This window comes from Trachypithecus francoisi, unplaced genomic scaffold (assembly GCF_009764315.1).
Source record: "Trachypithecus francoisi isolate TF-2019V2 unplaced genomic scaffold, Tfra_2.0 Lachesis_group8, whole genome shotgun sequence".
In the NCBI taxonomy this organism is placed as follows: domain Eukaryota; kingdom Metazoa; phylum Chordata; class Mammalia; order Primates; family Cercopithecidae; genus Trachypithecus; species Trachypithecus francoisi.
The window spans coordinates 12,331,231-12,354,932 of NW_022681473.1; the positions used below are offsets into that span (position 1 = coordinate 12,331,231).

The following is a 23,702-nucleotide window of genomic DNA, read 5'->3' on the forward strand; positions in this document are numbered from 1 at the left end:
AACCCGGAGTGGATCTCTACGCCTTTTGGATCGGAGCCAAAGGGCACCTCGGAGAAGGTGGCCGGCTCTGCCGCCCTGCCCGGTGCCAGGACGCGGCCATCGGGGGAGCACAGGCCGGGGGTGGGTCGCGCAGCGGAGCCGGACCCGCTGAACGGACAAGCCGGGCCGTGGGGCTCGGCGGCCCTCCCCGCCGGGGCTGCGGGCGGGCGGAGCACGGGGCGGCGGCCGTGCCCTCTGGGCGGCTCCGGGCGGTGGTGGGCGCGGGTGCAGTGCGGCGCGCGGCCGGCAGCGGGCGCAGGCGGCGGCCGTGGTCGCGGCGTTTGGCGGCGGGCGGGCGGCGCCGGCGGTGCCCCGGGCGCGCTCACACACGCGCTCACACACACACATACACACGGCCTCGTACACACACACGCTCCGGCGCGCACACGCGGCGCGCAGGCCGGAGGGAGGAGGCTCGGCGCGGCTCGGCGGCGGCGGCAACGTGCTCCGCGGGCGGGCGGGAGGGCTGGCGGGCGGCCCCCGCTCCCCGGCTCCGCGGCTCGGTGCAGCCCGCACGGCCCCCGCCCTCGGACCCGCCCCCGGGGGTCGCCCGGCCCCATGCCCAGCGGCGGCGGCGGAGCAGCGCGCGGCCGCGGGCGGCTCTGAGGAGCCCGGAGGGAACCGGCGACGAGGGGACCATGTACCGGGACCTGGAGGCGGCCAGCCCAGGTAAGCGCGGCCCCGGCGGGCTGGGGCAACCCGCACCGGCGGGCAGGACGGCGGCAGCGCCGGACACCGTCTCGGAGCCCCAGCCTGGGGCTGCTGTCCGCTTGGAGCCGCACGGGTTCCCCCAGGGGTCATCCCAGCCCCGGGGGCGCGGGCTTGAGCGGCAGCGGCTTGGACCCTGGTCCCCCGCAGTCCAGACACTGCCAGGCTGGATGTCCGGGACCGGCTTCGCAGTGTCCCCACAAGGACCTACCCCCCACCCCCCAGCAGCCCAAGGACAACGTGTGTGGCGGAGCAAGGAGCCACTGCCCCTGTGGGAGCCGGGCAGTGCCCTCAGAGACACCCATGGCTCCCCAGCACCGGTGCCCCGGGGGTGCCAGCGCTGGCGGACCCCGGGGCGAGGATCCCGGCAGGTCTTGGCCAAGGTTGTGGGCACAGGGGAGCGGAGTGGCATCACAGTGCCAACTGTGAATTGAGAGGGTGCCAGGGGGCAAGTGGGAATCTGGTGCGGCAGCCGGGCAGGGAGGCTCTGGGGGGTGGGGAACCGCAGGGGCGTCGATGGGGGAGACGGGGTGCCTGAAGGGAAAGAGAGCAGGGGCTCTTGAGAATGGGGCTGCCAAGGGAATGTTCTCCTAGACTTGGGGAGGGGGAAGCAAACAACCCCAAACTCTCACATCCTGGGGGAGAGGGCCGAACTCCTTTGCCTTCTGCTTCGCCCGCCAGGGGAGTGGCCTGGGAGCCCACTGTCTGCTTCGTATCCTCTAAGCCAAAGCCAAAGAATCTTCCCGTCTTCCTCGGAAATTGCTCTGCCATTTCCTCCTTGGCTCCCCATACCTCCTCACCCAGTGCCCACCTGTAGGCAGGTCCTCTGCAGCTCCTGCCCAGGCTCTATCCACGCTCCTGCCCAGGCTCTATCCACACTCCCACCTGGGGTGCTCCACCCAGTCCCAGCACCCCCAGTCTGCCAGTTCTGGCATCAGGGTCTGTTTCTGGGCTTCTCTCTGATGCTAAAAGCATAACTCCCCAGCCCAGGACATGCTCCCAAATGCAGAGCCTCCAGGCTCCCTGCTGCCAGCCTCCTGGGGGTGGCGGTGCTGTGGGGAAGGAACAGCTCCAAGACCCTGCACAGAAGGAGCCTGCAGCCCTGAGGCTCCTGAAGGCAGTCCAGTGGGTGCTGGCTTTGCCCACTCTTGCCCCAGCCCCACATTTGCTCTTTCCCCTCTAGGGGCAGCCTCAGCTTGTCTCTGCCTCCTGAGGAATCTGCTCCCACCCCTCCTCAATTCTTTTCAGCCTAGTCGATATTGAGGACGACCCACTGGGCGCCAGACTTGCCCTCACTCAGCACTTGGATATGAGGGTGATTCAGTCTCCTTCTCTGGAACCTTGCGCCCTTCTCTGAATGTCCTCTAGGTGAGGGCTGAAGGGGCATTGCCTGTGGAGAGGCCGCCCCTCATCTGTCTGGACCCAGGTCACCTACCCTGGCATCTTCCTCCAAGATGCCGCCAGCTTCCAGCACATGGCCCATGGCAGGAACGTTCTCTTGCTCAGCTCACCTTCTCAGAAGCCGGTAGCTTAGTTCAGAAGCCAGCTCTGGGGTATGAGGATAGAAGATAGGGAAACAGTAAGGACATTCTCTGTCCCCTCGCCCACCAGGCTGGCAGCCTCCCCTCTGTCCTGTTAGGCCGCTAGCCTGGGGCCATGCCCTCGTCCCCTCTCCCTCCCTCCTCTTCCCTCCCATGCCTGGGCACCATGACATCACCACTCCTTCAAGCACCTCTGCCCTCCCCACGGAGGCCAGCTTGACGTGCTTGGCATCTTCTAAGCAAAGGGTCTGGAGTCCAGTGCCATCCCTGGTGTGCTGGCAGCCCCCAACTCTTCCCTCACCCCCTCCTTGAATGCCCCTCTCTGGCTGCAGTTGGGACCTGTCTTGCCCACCCTAGTTGCAGCTGCAGGACTCACCAGTGCCTGTGGTGGGGCAGCTGTGACCGGGAAAGGAATTGGCCTGAGGCTGACTGCTCTCTGGTGTGGGCATTAGGCTGGGTGGGGTCAGACATAGGCTGGAGAGGGCAGAGTTTGCCTTTGATCCTAGTCGTCTGGGGTCCTTGAGGAGTCAGAGATCTCATTCTGGCCTCTGCTCTCTGGCATCCCTGCTCACCTTCGTAGGCCCCATAGTTCCAAGTCAGATTCCCCTTCCCCCAGCTCTCCCAAGGTTCCCCAGACTCAGCTCCCCAAGCCAGGGCTCTGTGCCCCCCATTTCTGCCCCCCACAAATCTCCCCTTGGCTGGTACTGGTTGGGACTGAGATATGCAAATTGATTTCTGTGTAACTCAGGCCACCCCTCCCCTCCCCTCTGGTCCCCCAGGGGCCAGTGCCTTTATATCCTGATCCTCTCATCCCACTCTCAGGAACACCTGCGGCCCAATCCTTTAAAAAAAAAAAATCTGTCCTCTCCTGCTCCCCTTTGCCTCACGCTGGTTCCGGAGGATCCCTGTGGTACTCCCTCCCTCATTCCGCTTACTGTGCAAGTCCCCGCAGGGCTCAGCTACTGCTAGGACCTTACCTGATGGTGCGGTTCTCTCCCTACTTGGGCCCCAGGCTCCCAGGCCCTTGGCTCCCTGATCTATTGTGAATGAAGAAAGGGACTGTGGGCAATAATCAGAGTCCAATGAAGAACCCAGACCAGCCCCCTCCCATGCACACCCAGGCTCCAGCTCCACACTCTGCCCAGCTTCCCTAGGCCATACCTGCAGCCTCCCTTCTGCCCCCTCCTAGACTTCAGGGCATCTCTCTGCCCTCGGCCTTCACCCTCTGGTTCAACCTGAAGTCCCTGTGTCTCTCGGACTGCTTGTCCCCAGACCAGGCGGGCCCCAGCAGGCCTGCAGGGGTCAGCGTTGCAGTGGGCAGGCAGGACAGCGGCAGGAAAAGAGAGAGGGAGGGAGAGGTGACCTTGCAGTGAGCTGGTGAGCAAGGCCAGAGAGGGAACCACTAGGACAGAGGTTAGGTCCTGAAGGCTGCCTGCCCTGCCCCCAGCCCTCTGTGAGCTTGTCCCTGGGGGCAGTAATGCTTGAAGCCTTCTTTTGTCCCACCTGTTAGTGGGCTCTGTTCCTGCAGGGCAGGGGGCCTTGGCACAGCAGGCCTCCTCTCTCAAGGCAAAGGATCCACGAGATTGTCCAGGCCAACCCTCCACTCACTGGGCACAAGTTAGGGGAAGAGGCTGATGGCGGGTGAAGGAGGTACAGAAGTTAGGGGTGTGGCTGAAAGGGCAGATCAAGGGTGTGCCCTGAGGACCACCTGGGTTAGAGGCCAGGGCTGGAGCGTGGGAAGGTCAAAGGAAGCCTGACTGTGTCCACCTATTTCACCAACAACCTCTCTCCTCCCACCTACCTCCCCAAAGCCTGCCCCATCGGCACACACCCGGGCCTCCCTAGCCTGCATCCTGGGCTTGGGTCAGAGTTCAGACTGGAGATCAAATGTTCTCCCCGCAGGCCAGGACACAGTGGAGGACCTGAGGCTGGGCAAGTCTAAAACCCAGAGGGGATGAGGATGGTTTCAATGGGGCATGGGCCAGGGCAGCCAGTGCTCCCAAGCTGTTGTGTTATCGTGGAGACAGGCCCCCTCCTTGGCCCTGGTTCACACTGTTCTGTGGCCTTGCAGGGAAGCTTGATCAACAAGCTGCCCACTTGAGGGCTGGGGGATACTGGGCAGGGAGACAGCCCCAGAGCCCCTCCTCACACTGGGGAGGGCGTTAGAGCAGGCTGGATTGAGGTGGGAACATACAGGCCAGTAGGTGACAGGTAAGGGGACAGCTGGAAGGTAGGGCAATAGGTGGGTGCTGGGTGAGCAAAGACAGGTCCTGGGCAGCTGGGTTCTGCTCCTGGCTGACCTCAAGCTCAGGCTTAAGGGGCATTGAGGGCAACATGGAGTGCCCGTGGGGTCTGTCCCCTTGTTATACCCTTTAGCCCGGCCATTGCAGGATGTTGTGTGGGACAGGCAGAGGAGCCGTATATGGTTCCCTCCCCCTCCTGAGTCCCCCCATCCCACTCCCCACCCACCCCCTATTCTCTCAGGGACTTTGAATCCTTATTGAATCTGATGGACCATTTTTGTTTTCAATAACTGGTTCCCCCAGGGGAGTGAGGCCAAGAACAGCAGGGAGAGGAGCTGGGAGGGGTCACGTGGAGGCGGGAGGCCCAGTCCTGAGTTGATGACCCCCAGCTGGAGAATGAATTGGCTTGATGGCTCCTCAGAGCACTGTGGCATCCCAGGTGGGCATGGGCAGCCCTGTATAGAGCTGGTCCTATAGTGTTCCACGGACAGTGCCCGGCAGGTGGCATATGTGGCCGAGAGGTCAACTTTCTCTTGTCAGGGCAGTGACTGGTTTGGCCAGGTGCCGGCATCAGCCGGTGCCAGGCCCAGCCCCAGTGCCTGCCTGCCTTGCCAGGGAACCCCAGCTGGTGATGCCAGGCGAATTCTGTCAGTTCCATGGGCTTGGAGGTCCCTGACCTTCCAGGCAGCAGGGGCAGCCCTGCTGGGCCCTATCCAACTAGTGTCTAGAGGGCAGAGCTTTGGTCTCACCCAGCACAATTCCCCAAGGGCTGGAACAGAGTTGGCAGACAGCATGGGACCTGTGGAAGGGGCTGGACTGTGCCCAGAGCTTGCGCCTGGAATTCCAGGTCCAGTTGGTTGGAAGGTGGGCGGGTGCATCCGGCCTGCTCTGGGCGGTCTCTGCAGCCTCCACCTGGAAGGCACCCTTGAGACAGAATGGACCAGGAGCTGAGGTATTGTGAGCTGGAACCCCGGCAAAGCTGCATGTTTGGGGAATTGGTATCTTCATGTGATTGAGCCCACGCGTGGAAGGGGAGGGCGGAGCCGGGGGGAGAGGCACTGTCTGTGTGTGTACCTAGTGCGTGTGCCGGTGGCAGCTGGATGGCCATAATATCTGCATTCATCTGAGTGCCAGGACCGCTGTAAACAGCAGCTAATGAGTGTATTTGTAGCAAGGTACGTTGAGGTGCGTGGGGAGCTATGACGGAAAGCTTTACGGGAGGGCCCCTCCCCGGGCCCTGTACCTGGCCAGGCAGGGCCTGTGTGCCAGGGACCCTGCCTACCCCCTGCCACACCCTCCCACCTGCTGGCATGGCCACGAAGTCCTCGTCTGCTGGAAGCAGGGCCTCACCTGGCTGTATGGCATGCATGGGTGTGGACGGGAGTGATCATGGGAGCTTTCATGTGTACAGATACAAGCGTTTCCATGACGGTGTGGGGCTGTTAGCATGTGTGTATGTGTCTGGGTCAAACTGAGATCACCTGTGTGTTTGTGACTAGGTCTGTTTATGTGCATGTGTGTATGCACTGCTTCCCCAGGCCCTAAGAGGAGGGCTGCCCATCGTCTCTGTAGTGACCCTGATAGTGACAAACCCTGATAGTGACAAAACAAAAGATGCTGGTAAAACAGGCATGTGCTGCTGGCTCTGCTCCTTCAGTGCCCTTCCTGGAGTACAGAAGGCTGGGGGCTTCCATGGCTGACTGAAGGAGAAAGGGGGGTGACTATTCTGCCCATTAGAGGAGACAGGAGGGAGAGGTCTGAGCTCCAGCCCCAGTGGGCTCCCATAGTTGCTGCTTGCATCACAGATTGGGGAGAACCTGGGGGCTAGAGAGCCCTCTGGTTCTAGAACCCCCAGGAGCCCCAGGAATGAGAGAGGAACAGTGCCTACCTATTAGTCCTAGCTGGTTGGTGGAGCATGCACCCTGCCACCAGCCAGGGTAGGCTGGCATGAGGGGGTCGGAGGCAGAAGGGGTGCCTGCGTGAGGCTCTGCATGAGGGGAGTGGAGGAGAGAGCGTGCAGCTAATGTGTCCAATTAAATTACTTCAAACCCTGCCGCTGCAGCTGTTCCCGGCGGGGCCCTGGGTACAAATTGGATCCGTCTCATTACCATGGGGTGGTGTCAGCGGGGCCAGAGAGCGGCGGCCAGCATGGCCGGCACATAGCAGGCCCTGTCCCGCTCTGCCGGGCCTGGGCCCAGGTCGGCCCCCTCAAGCATTTGCTTGCTCCAGCACCCCTCAGAGGAAGTGCCCCGGGTCCAGATACTGGGGCTCCCTGCACACTATCCAAGGATGAGGGTCAGGGATGGCAGCCAAGGGACCCTTGGAAACACTTTCTCCAGGAATGGGGGTTTTGTGCTTTGCAGAGGGACCAGCTTAAGGAATTCCCCCTCTCAGGTCACCAAACACATCCTGTGTCCTCCCCTGATAATAACAATAGCATGATAATAGCAAGCCTTGTGGAGCGCTCAGTATGTGCTGAGCACTTTACATATGTGCCTCCAGGGACAGCTTGCTTGAGCTAGGGCTCTAGGGTCAAACAGCTATTGATTTGAATCCTGGCAGAGACACTTGCTGCTGTGTCTCTGGAGCAGGTCAGTCCACCTCTCTGGGCTTGGGTTTCATCTTCTGTTAAATGGGTATGATGATGGTTCTTACCTCTCAGGTGGTTGGAGGATGAGGTGAGATAAGGCAGAAAAAGTATTTAGCAGAGAGCCAACCCGTAGTAAACACTCAGCCAGAGGCAGCTGTTCTCAAAATTGTCCTGTACCAAGCAATTGATGTGTGGGATGAGGGTTCTGGATCCTCCAAGGAGGACATGCCTGCTACTTCCATGGTGGAGGAGTTGGGGAGGGCTTCATGGAGGCAGTGTCAAGAGACATGTGTGCTCACTATGTGCCAGGTGCTGTTCTAAGCACATACCATGCGTTAGCCCCTCCGTCCTCAGAACCACCTTGGGAAGTGCGAACTTGCAGTTAGAAGTAGGTCTGGGATTCCAGCCACGAGCCAGACCTAAGGGTGTGAGCTTCACATACAGGGCCTTGAGTCCTGAAGGAAGAATAAGAGCTTTGCCATGTGAGCGAGCAGAAGTGAGGCAGTCGGTGAGGTGGGGACAGCACATGCAATGGCTCAGAGGTTTGAGGGATGTTGGCCAGTTGAGGCAGCAGTGAGTGCTTGAGCATGGCCAGAAGGGAGACCTTTGGGGCACAATAGCAGGAAGTGAGGCTTGGGAAGGTAGGTTGGTCCAGATTATGAAGGGGTTGGCATTTTGAAAGAGGAAAACTGAAATTCTTTTAAAAAGTAAGGCATTTGGAGAGCCATGGATGGCTTTTGAGCAGGTCTCTATAAAGAACTTTGACAGCACCGTAGTGTGGAGGGTGGAAATCGGGAGGCAGGCGGATAGATGGAGCTAGAGTCTCAGCAATTAGCATATCTGCCCCTACCTCTGCCGGGAGATCTGCAGTGTCCAGCCAGCCTGGGCTCTGCCCTTGGAAAGCTTGCGGCAGATTATAGGCAGTCGGGGGGTAACCAGGTGCAGGTGGACATGAATGAACACCCTGAGAGGGCTTCCCAGGTGCTTGGGGTATCAGAGACAGCCTCCCAGCAAGGGATATAGAGCCAAAATGGGCAGGCTCAGGGCCCTGTGGACACAGTTGGTCCTCTTGAGGATTTGTTCTGTACCCACATAACCCGGCCAGGCCTGGGAGGGGCCACACGGTTCCTGCTCCAGCTGCCAGGCCTGAGCTCCAGAGCCCCACCAAAGCCAACCTGTCTCCATGGCAGCTAGGCGGGCCAACCCCCTCTCCATGCCCACGGCCCCTGGCACAGGGGCCCATCCACAGCAGGGCCTGGGTATGTCTTCCCACTTCCCTTAGGGGTCATCCCAAGGCAAACACCCTCACACAGAGGCGCTGGCAGCACACATGCCTGTTGGCATTTGGGTACGTGTGCACACATGATGTGTGTGTGTGTGTGTGTATGTGTGTGTCCTGCAGCAGGAAGCAAGGAGGTGGGGACTGTCTGTGTTGACTACCCACCTTAGCGGGAGATTTGTTCCCCCTGAGTGGGGGTCAGATAGGTGCCAGACCCTGATGCCAGGATGAACTGTGGGCTCCTGTCTTGGAGATTGGGATGAGAAAGGCAGCCCAGAGAAGGGGCAGCTAGGAGAAATGGAAGGTTAGGGAAAGCCACAAGGGAGAGGCTCCCGGTGGTGCCTGGTGGGTCCACAGACCACCTTGTTCTTTCCATTCATCATGTCCTGTCATCTTCACAACAGTCTTGCAAGGGAGATATCCAATTCACTGCGGTGCAGATGAGGAAACGGAGACTCAGAGAGGTTGAGTGTCTTGCCTGGGTCACTCAGTAGAGCAGGAATAAGATTGCAAGTTGGCCTCACTCCAAAGCCTGGGTCTTAACCACTGGGCTACGTTGCCTGGTGCCTCCTTATCCTACTAGGCTCCGAGCCAGCCCGTCTCTCAGCCTGTCTCTCAGAAGGGAGCACTACGAGTTGGTACTGGCTGCAGAGCTGGACTCAAAGGGTGTCCCAGTGCCTCTTCTAATGCTAGGGTATCCCCTAAAGCCTTTGTTCTTCCTGGAATGGCAGGGAGTCTCCTTCCCACCCTGTCTCCATTCTCTCTACTGGCAAGGTGGAGGGATCCTCTCACTCATGGGGGAGGCTCTCAGGAGAAGGGGAGGAACCCCTCTCTCCCTCCTTGGCACCTGCCAGCCCTGGAGGAGCCTGATGAATTGTCTGTGTGCCCCCCCCAACCTCATTCCTCCCTCTTCAGCCCCCGCCTGGTTGGGGAGGTGCGAAGGGAGTGATTTCACAGCCTGTCAGCTGAGGCCTAAAAATACCCAGAACTCTAAGATGCTTGGGCAGGGGGAGGAGAGAGCAGGGACCAGGGATAGGGTGGTAAAGGGTGCGATGGTAACTTGGCCAGAGGAGCCCAGGTGGCACCACAGTCCTGCTCAGGAATGATGGGAGACCCTCTGTCCCCAGGGTCCCCATCTGACCCCATATCTGGCAATGACCGAGAGGGCCAGTGTCTCGAGAGTCTTGAGAGCTCAGCTCTGGCACTCAGACCTAAAGGAGGGCTTAGTCTCAGATAGGAGCCGTTGTGGACCCGAGGCCCCCTGGAGCCTCCAGTTGATGCCTCTCTCTCCCTCTCCACCCCCAGGTTGGCTGGCATCTTTGGGCCGTGGGAGCCAGGCTGTGCCTGAGTCTGCTTCCTTCCTGGAGAAGGTGCCCGCTTCTGCTAGGGGAGAGGCGTGAGGAAGGCAGTGTGGATGGGGGTGCCGGCAGGTGCGGGATGTGACGTGCCAGCCACCCAGGCACTAGAAGGAAGCAGAGGAGAAGGGGTGTGGTGGCCCACGTCACTGCCACATGGCTGTGCGCTGCAGCATGGCACATGGCCCCCACAAGTCAACCAGTGCTCAGAGACAGGAACACGTGTATATGTGTGTGTGTGCATGGACCTGCTAGAGTCGGCTTGTTTTGGTGCTGGGATGCTTGTGGACATGTGTGACCCAGCCTGGCTACTTCAGGTAGAAATTAGGTGAAGGCACAGGAGTGGGTGTGGGAGCATGAGCTAACATACCTCACTTCATGCAGATGCATGACTGTCTGTGCTTCCCGCGTGGAAACACGATGGTAGGTGTGTCTGTGCAGAGGCACATGGGCACACGTCTGTGGGGCGCCAAGCAGGGGCTGAGAGGGTCCTTAGGGAAAGAATGCAGAGTGGCGGCCAGGGCATAGGAACTCTGGATCAAAAGTAATGAGGCTCAAATCCTAGATGTGCCATGTGCTGACTTGCTTTGTGGCCCTGGGCAACTGACTTAACCTTTCAGTGCTTCATTTCCCACCTGTAAAACGGAGGGAATAATAGCACCCTCATGGGACTGTTGGGAAAATTCAGTGAGTTAGTATCTGTAAACCACCTAGAACTGTGCCTGTCACAGAGTTAGCACCATGTACTTAGTAGTTCTTCTTATTATCTTGTCCTACCCTTTGATGGTACAGGTGGGAATATGAAGGCCCACAGAGGGACAATGACCTGTCCAAAGTCACATAGTAAGTTAGTGGCAGAACTAAGACTAAAAACCAGACTCTAACGCCTTAAGACAGGGCTTGTTCAAGTCGTGGACCTCATGGATTGCAGTCCTACTGGAGTGTGGGGCTTAGATTGTGCCAGGGCTGTTCTGGGACCTTGGGAACTCAGGGACCTGCACATCTTCAGATAATGTTGAGGGATCTTCAGGGCAGTGGCCTCAAAATGACCAGCTGCATGAGTCAGAACCATGCCACTGGCTAGCTGTGTGGACTTGGCCAGGTCACCCAACCCTGCTGCGTCTCAGTTTTTTTCCCTATAATGGAATAGTAGTGATACATACTTTATAGCCTTGTTGGGATCAAATGAGATCCTGCATGTAATGTCTTAAGTGGCTGGCACACTGTACCTAGTAAGTGCTCAACAATGTTTGTTACAATTATAACCATCTCACCCTATGCTCCATAAATGTGATTTCCTTTGGTTCCCTTCCAGCCCCTGGCCACCCTCACTCCCTTCTGCCTGCCACCCCACACTCCAGAGAGCTTTGATCAGGACTGACTTGCTGGCAGCCATGACTTGTCTTTGTCTCCCGTTGTTGCCCTTTGCCCAGAAGGGAACAGGACCCACCAGTAGGACTTAGCCCCTGAGCCCTCTGCGTCTGGCCTCATCACTCACTTGACCTTGGACAGGCACCGTTTCCTCTCTGTGCCTTGATCCTCCCTCTGAAAGTGGAGGGGCTGGACACAGCCCCAGAAGCTCCTGGTTGTGTTGCTGTGTGGCCTAGGAGGGCCCCTGGCTCGGCCTACTTGAGGGGGTGGCAGGTTGGCAGGGAGGGAGGTCAGCTGGCTGCCCCGGGTGAGTGGAGCATCTGGGGCCTGAGCCGGCTGGTGGCCTGCCATCATGCCCGCCCGCACCTGTGGCTGCGTAGGAGGGTGTGCAGGCCCGGCTGGCTGGGCACTGACATTGGGGGAAGCTCAAGGACAATGACGTAGAGAAAGCCCTTCTTGGGGCTCTGGGAGCTGCCACTCCAAGCCGTCCTCCCCAGCTCTCCTCCCCCTTCTCCCTGGGGTTTTCCTTCAGCAATTCCTCCTTCCTCCCTGTCCTTCCTCTCCCCTTCCCCTTCCTGGAGGCTTCCAGTATCTCTCTCTCTCTGCCTCTGCCCCTTCTGTAATCTTGACCATTTTCTGGTGCACCTTCTCACTTCCTCTCCCTCCATAGAGGGGAGATTGCTACCCCTTCCTGTCTCTCTGGTTCCTGAGATTCCTCCTTTCTTCCTTTGATGTGTCCCCATTTTTCTGGCTCCTCCTGGCTCTCTCTGCTGCCCCAGAGCCCAGGTCTCTCTCACTTACTCTGCATGGGCATGTCCAGGCTCCTTCCAGCTTTTTGTTCCCTTGCTCTCTCCCACTTCAGAGTCCCTCCCTCCCCAGAATCCCTGCCTCCCTTCTTCCAGTTCTGTGGAGCTCTTTGCTCCTCCACCAGCATCCCCTGCCCTGACAGGACCCTGACCCAGGCGGTTTCTGTGGCTGGAGCTGCTACCCAGTACCTCCACAACCCCCCTGCCCTCTGTGAGTTGAGAAAAGGGTCAGTCCAGGGCCCAGGGACTGGCAGCCCTGCCTCCTAATTAGCAGGAGGTAATTGCCTGGAAAAAAAAAATTCATTTAGAATGAGACTCCGAGACTCCAAGTTAAAGCTGAGCCAACCAATGGACCCCAGGGAGGAGGAGAGGGGAAGCAGCCCAGGTCCTGGCCTCAGGAAGCCCCTCAGGAGATGAAAGCCCCTATGACTCCCTGTCTGGCTTGTCCCCAGCACCCCAGCCTTAGGGAAGTGGGAAGAGTGCACTGGACTGAGTGTCCCACCGTCTTTGCCTGAGTTCTGGTTCCACTGTTCACTGTGTGACTTGGGGCAAGCCATTTATTCCTTTGAGCCATACTTTTCTCTCCTATAAAATCAGAACAGGGCCATCCTTGCCCACTTCACCCCTCAGGATCATGAGGGTCAATTCAGACAGTGGCTCTGAAAGCACTTGGCAGGCTGTAAAGTGCTACAGAGTGCAAGGTGTTACTCTCTTCCTCCACGTGGCTCTCAGCCGAGAGGTGAGGATGGTGGGGGGCTGGAGTGGTCTTGGAGAAACCTGAGGGATAGTGTGGCCTCTAGGACATGGAAGGATGGTGTGGTAGATCCAGCTGAATGGCAAGAGTAAGGGCAGACGGATGCACTCTCCCATGCCCGTCTCAGCCCTCGCTGGCTGCGGCAGCCTGAGTGGTCACCTCCCTTTCTGATCCTTACTTCCCTCCTCTGTAGGAGGCTGAGCATGATGCTCCCTCCTGGGGAGGCAGGGTGGCTGGAAGGCTAAATGAGATCATGTTTGCAGAGCTCTTAGCACAGTGCTTGGCATACAGTAAGTGCTCAATAAATGATACATATGTCTCATTTAGCTATGTCTACTGTAATTAAGGGCTATTATTTTGACTCCCTTGACTCCAGAGAAGCTGTGGTTTTGGGTGCTGTCTTCAGGTGGTATTATTTGTTTTGCTTTTTGTTTTTGGAAGGGGGAGACTCTCTACAACCCAGTAAGGTTCATATCAAGCAGTCCCTAGAAGCACCAAGCAGATCTGCCTCTCAAAGAGCCCCCACCTGTAGGGTGGGGGAACAGGAGTGGACTGCAGTTACGGCATTCTCCTGCAACCTCACTTTTTCCTGGGCCGGGGGGGGGGGGGGGGGGTGGGGGCAAAGTTCTTGTTTGGATGGGGGAGAGGTGTGGAGCCTCTGCTGGGGGAGGCCTTTGTGTTCATCTTGGCGGAACTGGCCCTGCCACAGAGGAAAGGTTGGTGTTTGTTTAAACAAGCCTTCCCCACCCACCTTGGAGGAGGGAGCAGGAAGTTTTGCCTACCCCAGGTCTGCCCACCTGGGTTGAGCCTGCACTGTGACCCGGGCAGCCCCAAGGCGGCCAGGACGCAGACAGACTGGAGTGTGCGGGTGTCGGGCAACGCTGCAAGCTCTGAGCGCCAGATTGCCCCGGGAGTGGTGAGGGGGCGGCGGGGGCCGGAGAACCGTCTGCCGCTGCTTCCCCGCCGGCCCAGGCCGCCGCTGGGGACCGTCTGTGCGCCCGCCGGGGTGCAGTGCCCGCGCCAGCCACCAGGAGGCAGTGCGGCGGGCCCCGGGAGGGAATGGGGCGTGGTATTTACCACGTTCGTGGGGCGGCCCTTTTTGTCCTGAGTCAGGACTGGGGTCTTCAGCATCCGAGGACTTAACTCGAGGAAAGGGGGCTCTTGTCGCTGGTTGCTGCCATAGCTTCAGCTGAGGGTTGATCAGGGAGGCACTGGCAGAGGAAGGCGGAATCACTATGCACAGTCTCTCGGATCCTGCTCGCTGGGAGCTGCGCAAAGGGCGACCTGGAAGAGGGCGCAGCCCCAGGAGTGAGTTCTGTTTCAGCACCAAGGACAAGGAGCCGCGTGGCCCACAGCTGTTTCAGCACCGTGGACAGCTCTCGGGGGGCGGGACGCTCTATGGCTCCATCCTAATATTTGCCGTGTAAATGATACCCCTGAATATGATAGAACGGCATCTCGTAGAGGGACTCTCAGACCCTGCATTCCAGCCAAGAGGCTTAGGACGAGAGAGTTGAGTGAGTAGCCTAAGGTCACACAACTGGCAAGTGACAGAACGGGATTCAGATCTCCAGTGGTCTCTCTCTGTCTGTCTCTCCCGCCCCTGGATTCCCACTAGTTATCTCTGTCCTGAAACCTCTCTGGAAGCGTCACATTATGTTGCATCCCCCAAGAGCCCTCGAACTGGCAAAGATTAAGTGTACTTCCCTTCCCAACCATAAGCCCTGGCCATGGATTTGAATCCCAGGATGGAAGATTTCTAGCCCTGGTGGCCTTCACAGCTCCAAGCCTCAGGTGGGAGGGCATTCGGGCAGGTGGCCCGTGAGGAAGCCTATGACTTGGGGAGATAAAGTTGAGTCATCAGCATGAGGAGCTTTTAAGTGCTCTGAGATTCTCAAATGAAACATAGCATACAGTTCCAACCCCAGCTTCTCTGCAGCGTGTATTATTAATAACAATAAGATGCTGATTTAGGCCAAGGCACAACAATGCATTATTCATAGGAGTAACTAGTGGTCAAGGCCCACACTTAATCATCACACGTCCCTGGTCCTGCCTCTCTGCTCCACATTCCTGGCGAAGAGGCCCCCCTGCCTCCAGTCTGAACCCCACCTTTCTTGGACTCCGGATGCTCTGACGGATATGATCATCTTCACAGCTGCTCAGGTGGCTCATCAGCTTTGGGATCAAGGTGGGTGGGGAGGGTGTCAGGTTCCGAGCTAACTCCTGGCTAGCCACTCTTCAGCCTGGGCTCCCAGTTCAGAGCTGGCACCTGGCCCTTTCCATCCTGAATGGCTTTGGCCCTAATGATTTCTGGGCTTAGCAGCTCTCTGGGGTCTACAGATGGCCAGTCTCCCCTTCCCCCTCTTTTGAGGCTGAATACTGAAGCCAGATGCACCAGACCTCCCTAGGCCAGGAATTGTGGGAGGTAGGAGTGGCTGTGGTGAGGTGAAGTGAGGGGGTCACTGAGCAGAAGATACCATCACCTCCATTAAATTCAATAATGCATGTGAAACCCTCGGTAAACTGTGGAACACTTTATAAACTGCTCTGCACTGTACAGATATGAGCCATTATTACCAAGGCCATGTGTCAACTGGAAGAGAGAGAAGAGGTAGGGAAGGTGTGGACAAGGTCCTCATAGCTTACCAGGCCTCGCTCTCTGATGAGGAGTAGGTGTGCTTGTGGATCCCGACATGTCCCCGTCCAATTTCTTGCTGGAACGGCTGCTGGCCCATCCAGATAATCCTTCATTCGCTGTTTACTCACTTGGCACCTCCTCTGAATTCTAAACCGTCTGCATCCAGCCGGCCTCTGCGGCCCCTGCCAGCGCACTCTCCCTAGCTCACTCACACATTATCTGTTTTTATTACAGTCAAGGTTGAGGAAGCTTGCTCGTGCTGAGCCCATATTTTCAGCTACTTGTAACTTTCCAAAACAATTCCCCTTGGGCTTCCTCTTTTGCTAGCCTAGTTCCCACCCTGGGTGAAGCCCGAGGGGTTGTGGGCACCTCCACAACTTTCCAAAGGACACTCAGAGAATGTCCAGAGGGCATGGGGTGGGGGTAGGTCCAAGGCCCAGCTTTCCTGGGAAATAAGTGCTGGTCGTTCTCCCCTCTTTCTTCTTTTTTCCTTCTCGCCTATCTCAATTTCTTTGTCCTCCTGCAAGAGAAGAGCTGGCCCTGTTCCCAAGGTGGGTGGTCTGGAAGGGGGAGTCTTACAGTGGAAAGAGGTCAGGAAATTCTGCAAGATGGCAAGACCTGGAGCTTTGCCTGATTGTCTGGGGTGCAGGGTTTAGCTCACTGGCTTTCTGTTCCTTTCTCCCCAACTCTGCCTCTTTCTGGCTTTCTTGTGTGTGTTGGGTTGAGGGGAGGGAGGGAAGCAGGATAGGCACCAAAAATGTCCCCCTTCCCATGCCCGGTTCACCCTGGAGCTGGTAAGCTCTGCCCACTTGTAAATGCCTGCCATCTTCCCCCATTTCCATCTGCTCAGCATGCTCATGGAGGGTGCTTCCTATGGAAACCTGTGACTCCAGCTTTCACTGTTTCCCACCTTGAACGTCATCGGGAGCCACCAAAAGATGGGGGTGGGGAAGTGCTGGGCCTTGACGTGTATTGCAGAATCAGGTGGGAGGAGGCAGGCTCAGGATGGGGACATGCTGGCAGATGTAGCCCCAACCACCCCCAGCAGCATTCTGCTTTATCTCCAGAGTAGTGGTTGCACCCTGATGAGTACCAGAGACAGAGCCCTGGGCAAGTCCCTGGGACACCCCATTTTCCTCCTCTTCCCACTCCTAGACTGTCCAGTGCCAGACACCCAACCCCCAACCTGTCCTGGGACCCTGAGGCCAGCTGATCCTTTATCTATTGAGGGTGCTTCTCTGAGGCCAATGCCTGGGCCAGTGGAGGGGGGAAGGAGCCCCAGGACATGTGTGTGTGTCAGAGGAGTCTCTGAAGTACCTGGGGTAATTTGGGCATGGCTCTAACTGGTAACATTCTTGGGAGAGTGGGAGCCCTTTCCCTGACTGCTGTTTGTGTCCGCTCAGGTTCTTTCTTCTTTTCTGTCTATTCTCAGAGTGTCTTATTTCAAGGCATGGCTCCCCTAGAGTGGAACAAGAGTAAGAGCCACAGGGTTTGAGGTCTTATAGACCTGCAATCTAATCCTGGCTTTACCTCTCTTCTGCTGTGTGTTACTGGGCAAGCACTTAACCCTCCTGAGCCTCAGTTTCCTTCTTTGTAAAATGGGCGTAAGAGTATTTACCCTCAGAGGGGTGCTGAGGTCGACGGACATGATTCAATGCCAAGCATACATTAGTTACTTTGATGAAAGACACTTGGGAAGGAGAGCAGTGGCCTGGGACCTGTGAATGCCTGTAAGAGCCTCCAGGAGCAGAAGCAGTCTAGGTCAGGAGGACTTGGGGGTGATGGAGCACCTCTGGAAGGGCTGAGTGTGGGGAGTGTGCATGTCACCGTCTGAGAGTGTGAGCACACATGAATTCTCAGGGAAAGAGCCTATAGGCACAGATTCCCGGTAGGTCCAGCAGCCTCTCTGCACCTTGACCTAGGCTACATGCTGTGGGAGACCCTGAGCAATTGGGAGACAGGATATTATCCTGTTGCCCTGCTTGTGGGGGTCAGGTCTATCCCCAAGAAAAGGAGGTTGACAAATGGATCCATTAATTCAAGTTTGGAGAAGGAAGAGACTGCTATGAGTGCCTGTCATTGGGGAGGGCTTCTTGGAGGAGGTGGGCTTGTGTGAGACCTTGAATGATTTCATGAATTTGTTTAGCAATTACTTATCCAACCTCTCCTGTGTACCAGACTTTGGTCGTCAAAGATGAGTAAGCTGGGGGTCTCAATCCTCTAAGTGTGCCCGGTTGGGGAAGGACATAGAAAGAGCTAATTATTAACTCAAAATAGTTAATTGTCATAGTTACTAGGGAGGCAGAAAGGACTGTAGGAGGGGAGACCATCTTTGTCTAGTCGCTTTGAAGATAGAGAAGGAAAGGCATTCCAGGAAGAAGGAACAGCCTAGGCAAAGCGTCATAAGTGTGACAAGGGTTGGCCTGCTTGTGGGAAAGAGGAAAGTGTGGCTAGGTTGTACAGTCTAGCACATTACAGAATGCCATCACATTCGTCAGCTCAAAGGGAGGTCACTGTGGCTGGGTAGGAAAGGATGGGCTCAAGCACCTATTATTCCCCATGCCTTAGTTTCTTCCCCTGTGAAATGGAGATAATAATGGTCCGAGGTTGTGGAGATGGTTCATGTAAACTTCATGGCGCAGTATCTGCCACACTGTGTGCACTCAACTAATGTTAGCTATTATTTGATGGTGACAGCACCCCAGCAGGGAAGGTCAGGGGTTATAATAATCATTTGAAGGTAAAGTGTTCAGGCCCAGCATGGGCCTTGCCCTGGGTAACGTAGTTGGCCAGGGGCAGAGCTGGGGCGTGAACCCAGGTCATCTGCCTCCAAGTCTACAACATATCCCACCTCTCTGCCTCAGAAGGACAGACAGAATCTGAGTAGACAAGTGATGGCAAATTCATGGGAAGAGAATTCCAGGCTAGAGGAAGTACGTGAATGCCTAGAGCTCATGAATGGCGGAGCTGGCTGGGCATCTGCTTGTGGCCACGGCCATGGGTGTGTGTGCATGTGTGCATGGGTGTCTGTGCCAGGGTGAGTCTCTGTGGCTCGTGTCTGTGGCCTGTGTGCATGTGCCCACTGCTTCTGCGGCCCCCCTCCCGTTCCCCTCTGGGCAGCTGGTGAGCTTGCCCTCAGAAAGCCATTCCCTCTCCTGCAGCTCCCCAGGGCATCCCAGCAGCCAGCAGCCCTGTTTGATTCCATTCATCCATAAATCATGTCTTGCTGAGGAGATGAGAAGGAGTTGGGAGTCAGGGCTGAGCCCTGGTAAGGGACTGGGTTGGGTCGGCAGTTCACACCTGAGGCCCAGCCTGGCTTCCACCTGTCACCCCTGACCCCATGTCCCCATGCCTTAGCCCTCCTCTTCCATACCGTAGGTGCTCACTGATGCTTGCTTTGGTCAAGCCCTGCAGGTCCTGGGAGGGGTCAGTGGTGCACAAAATTGAGTAAGATGTGACCTCTGACCTCTGCCATCCTGTGGAGAAAACTAGAGTGTATCCAGTCCAGTATTTCATTCAACACCATTGAGTGCCAACTCCGTGCCCCAGATATCTCTAATCCAGGGCACGATGTGATAATGCTATGATAATAGCTAGCATTTAGTGCCTACTTATTCCGTGTCAGGCACTGTGCTGAGTGCGTTGTACATGCTAATTCCTTTAAACCTCACCATAGTCCTATGAGACTATGCTATTATTAACCCTCGTTTACAGATGGGGAAACCAAGGCACACAGCATTTAGGTTACATGGCTTGGAAGAATCAGAGCCAGAATTTGAGCCTGAGCAATCTGACTTCAGAGGCCTGGCACTAATCACTATACTCTAAAAGAAGAATGTAGGCCCAGTATGCTGGGAACTCAGAGGGAGGAGAAATTAATTCCCACTGGGCAGACTAAGGGAGGCTTCCTGGAGGAGGTCTTTTCATCTGGGCTTAAAAAAATCAGGAGTTTGTCAGGCAAAGTTGAACATGCGGAAAGAACAGAAGGGGTCCTGGTGTGTGTGTGTGGTGTGTGTGTGTGTGTGTGTGTGTGTGTTTGTGTGTACGTGCGTGCACACACCTGCTTGTAAAAGAGAGCTCTCAACTCATCACTGCAGCCTCTCCCATCTCTTCTCTTCCATCTTATTTGGGTGACAAATGAGATAACATACAAGCATTGAACATTCAACAAATATTTGCTGAGCACCTCCTGTGTGTCAGACACTGAGCTTGTCATAGAGGATACTGGAGTGAGCAAAGCAGATACAGCCCCTTTCTTCGTGGACCCTGTAGTGTGGTATATAGTAGGTGCTTAATAAATAGTAGCACCTATTATTATCTTTGTTCCTGGAGGCCTGGGATTCTTCCTCCTTCATTCTTTCAATAAGCATTTATTGAGCACCTATTATATGCTCCACCGTTGGTGCTGAGAATACAGTGGTGAATAGGAGACCAAGCCCTGCTCTCATGGCACTGAGATGCTAGAAGGGAAGGCTGTGCATGGGCATCTTGTCCACCCTCAGAGGCAGGCCACTTCCTGGGGTACACAGACCTTACCCTGCGATCTCCTTAGGGGGTGGCATGGCCAGGAGCATAGGATGTGCCCACAGGACCCAGCAAAGCACACAGGACTCAGTTAGACCCTTCATCCTGAGCTGTAGTCAGCTGATATGCCCACCACAGGCCTGGGCAGAGGGGCAGCAGCCTGCCCCAGCTCATACCTCACTCCCAAGACACCCCCCCGCACCCGGCATTGGACCTAGGAGGTCTGGCTCTGCCTAGCTCCTGGTTCACCCTGCCTCCCAGGTTTCCTGATGTTGCCTGTCTGCCCTTGTCTATGCTGTACCTTACCCCCCTGGACCCAGGATGTCTCCTCTGCCCAAGGATAGGTTGTGGCAGTCAGCCCTGTCAAAAGGCTGACTAGGGCTGCAATATTTTCTTTCCCCCAGTGTTAATATGCTGACATTAAGGGGACTTGAAACCATGCATGTCATCTGAGGAGGGGCTAGAGGGCTGGGGCGGCTTTGCCTGGAGAAGACTTGAAGGGGACATTAGAACTGTCGGCAAGGATTTGGAGGCCTGTCATGTGGTAGAGGCAGCCGGCTCGTTCCTGGCAGCTCCGGAGGGCAGGCTCAGGACCAGCAGGGAAGTTTCTAGGGAGACAGATTCAGTTCTGCGAGAGGCACAGCAGCCCTCCCTAACAATACCCGTCCAGGAAGGACCTGCTTCCTGCCTTCTGCTCCCTGCGGAAGCTCCCTGTCACCAACAGGGCTGCCCGTGGGCTTTGTGCATCCCTGGGGCCTGACTTCATGACTTTCAAGGTTCCTTCCAGCTGGAGACACAGTGAGTGACTCCATACGCAGGAAATGGTTCACTCTGGCTAGTAGGCAAGAACACGCTTGTACCCCTTGATGGCGACATCTCCCTTAGGATCTTCTTAGGCTCTCCTTAGGATATCAGCGTGCTGGCCGAGGACATCAAGTCAATGCAATTTGCAGTGGCAAGTGTTTATTTCACCCTGCCTTTGGGGGCTGTCCGAGGGAGGCTGAAGGGTCTGGGGAATCTGTGGGGGCTGCACCAGCTGCCTGGAAGATGACAGCAGCCACCAACACTATAGGGGACCCTGGGGTCACTTATCCAGAGGAGTTCAACTTTCCTTAGCAACACAACCCCTTCTCCAAATGGAATTTTCTGCAAAAACTCAAGAGCACAAAAGGAAAGAGTGCTACTGTGACTAAAGAGGGCTTGAGGGATCACAGCCTTATCTGCTCAGCCTCTACTCCCCAGAGCCCCAGAGAGACTCCAGGCAACCCTAGGGGTTCCAAAGAATGCACCTTGAAAACTAACCATGTACCTCTGTAGTTGGTGTGATGTCAAAGCAAAGAGTATAGAATCTGAGTCGGACTGCCTCAGTTCAAACCCTGGCTTTGAACTTGGACATGGTATTTGACCTCTCTGTTCCTCAGTTTCACCATCTGTAAAATGGGGACGACTCATAATGCTTATCTCTGTTGTCGTTGTGACTGCATGTGGAGCACCTGGAATACCTGGCTTGTCCTCTGAAGGGGAAGGGTCAGGGTCAGCTCTTCCCCAGATGAAAGCACTGATATCCAAGAGTCGAGTGTCTTGCCTGCCACATGGCCAGTTAGCAGCTGGACTAGGGTCTCAGCCTAGTTCTCCTAGACCCCAAGCCTAGGGCTCATTCTGCCATGCCCACAGAATGCTAATTGCTTAAGATGGGTGTTCTTTTGGGTTTCTGGGGGCCTTTCAGAGTGTGCCCACTGGACTCTGGGATTGACAGGCTTCTGTCCCTAGGGACTCTCTGACCTGCAGCAGGGGTTGAGGATTAGTTTTTGAGAAGGATCCTGTTTGACAAAAAAAGGAGGGAGCTCCAGGAAGGTGACCCCTTAGAGAATTCCCTGTAGCAAAGAGGTATATGGGGGAGGGGGAAGTGTGGAGAGGGCACCAGAGCAGAGGAGCCTACCTGGAGTGTGGCCATGACCTCCAGCTGCTCCCTACTGTAGCTACCAGATCATGAGCTTGTGAAACACCCCTCTGATCCCATCCTTCCCCTGCTCAAAAGCCTACCATGGCTCCCGTGGTCTACAGAACAAAACAAGCCCCTCAGCTGGATAGACAAGCCCCTTCCTTCCCCGTCAGGCCCTCCTTTCCTTCCAGGCTGGTCTCCCTGAATTCACTCCCCATACCCTAAGTCTGGCTCCTCAAACAATGTGCCTAACACTTTTCCCACCTCCACGCCTTTTCCTCTGCCTGGAACATCCTACTTCCGCCTCACTTCCATCTTCAGACTACACCAAACACCACCTCCTCAGGGTGTCCTTCCCAGATAGCTCACTTGTCCCGCAAGATTGATAAAGTTCTCATTTGTGCTCCCAGGGTCCTTTGTTTATGCCTGAGATAAAACAAATACCAACAACCATACTAATGGTACCCATCTATTGAGTGCTAAGAGCAACCCTGTGGGAGACACTGAGTGGTTAAGATACTTGTCCAAAGTCACACAGCTGTTAAGAGGTAGAGGTGTGGCTGGGCGCAATGGCTCATGCCTGTAATCCCAGTACTTTGGGAGGCCGAGGCGGGTGGATCACCTGAGGTCAGGAGTTCAAGACCAGCCTGGCCAATGTGGTGAAATCCCTTATCTACTAAAAATACAAAAAATTAACTAGACGTGGTGGTGGGTGCCTGTTATCCCAGCTATTCGGGAGGCTGAGGCAGGAGAATCGCTTGAACCCTGGAGGTGGAGGTTGCAGTGAGCTGAGATCACGCCATTGCACTCCAGCCTGGGTGAAAAGAGCAGAACTCCGTCTCAACAAAAAGAGGCGAGGTGGTACTCACACTTGGGTCTTTTTCTGAGGTCTTTTGGAGTCTGGGGCCCGCTGGCTGGGTGTCCTGTATTTGATGGTTCTAGAGCACCTAGCATGCTAGGAGATAACATTTCTTTTTTTTTTTTGAGACGGAGTCTCGCTCTGTCGCCCAGGCTGGAGTGCAGTGGGGCAATCTCGGCTCACTGCAAACTCCGCCTCCTGGGTTCACGCCATTCTCCTGCCTCAGCCTCCTGAGTAGCTGGGACTACAGGTGCCTGCCACCGTGCCGGCTAATTTTTTTTTTTTTTTTTTTGTATTTTTAGTAGATATGGGGTTTCACTGTGTTAGCCAGGATGGTCTTGATCTCCTGACCTCATGATCCGCCAGCCTTGGCCTCCCAAAGTGCTGAGATTACAGGCGTGAGCTACCACACCCGGCCGAGATAACTTAATTCTAACTTGTCTTCCCCGTTGGAGTGGTAGTTCCCTGTGGGCAGGGCCTGTCTCCCCACAAACACACACCCTCATAATTTATATATATGTGTGTGTGTGTGTGTGTGTGTGTGTGTATATTTTTTTTTTTTTTAATTTTTTTTATTTTGAGACTGAGTCTTGCTCTGTTGCCCAGCTGGAGTGCTGTGGTACAATCTGGGCTCACTAAAACCTCCGCCTCCCTCCAATCCCCATGGCAGAGTTCAAGCTAATCGATTTTCATGCCTCAGCCTCCTAAGCAGCTGGGACTATAGGCACACGTCACCACGCCCAGCTAATTTTTTGTATTTGTAGTAGAGATGGGGTTTCACCATGTTGGCCTCAAATTCTTGACCTTAAGTGATCTGCCTCCCTCTGGCTCCCAAAGTGCTGGGATTACAGGCGTGAGCCACCACGCCCACTCATAATATATTCTTAATAGATAGTTGCTGAGGAAAGCTCAGCGTAAGAATGGAGTTTACTTTATTTCAAAGTGAGTTAAACAAAGGAAAGTGTGGGCTCACTTGCTTTCAGCCCACATAGCTCCCCTAGCCCTTCCAGTGGGGCTGGGCAGGTTCCATGGGGAGAGCTGGGAAACAGA

At 56.0% G+C, this 23,702-nt stretch overlaps 1 protein-coding gene across 4 annotated transcripts in view; it reads left to right on the top strand.

The window, feature by feature from the left end:
* The first annotated feature begins 367 nt into the window (after positions 1 to 367).
* SYT7 (synaptotagmin 7) overlaps positions 368 to 23,702 on the top strand; it is a 64,198-nt gene continuing 40,863 nt past the window's right edge. The window contains exon 1 of one of the 4 annotated variants that reach the window (XM_033204556.1): positions 368 to 708. In XM_033204556.1, coding sequence (XP_033060447.1) covers positions 678 to 708 — 31 coding nt within the window. In that variant the 5' untranslated portion in view covers positions 368 to 677. The remainder of the gene's footprint in view (positions 709 to 23,702) is intronic. The other 3 variants (XM_033204557.1, XM_033204558.1, XM_033204559.1) reach the window with 3 other exon arrangements.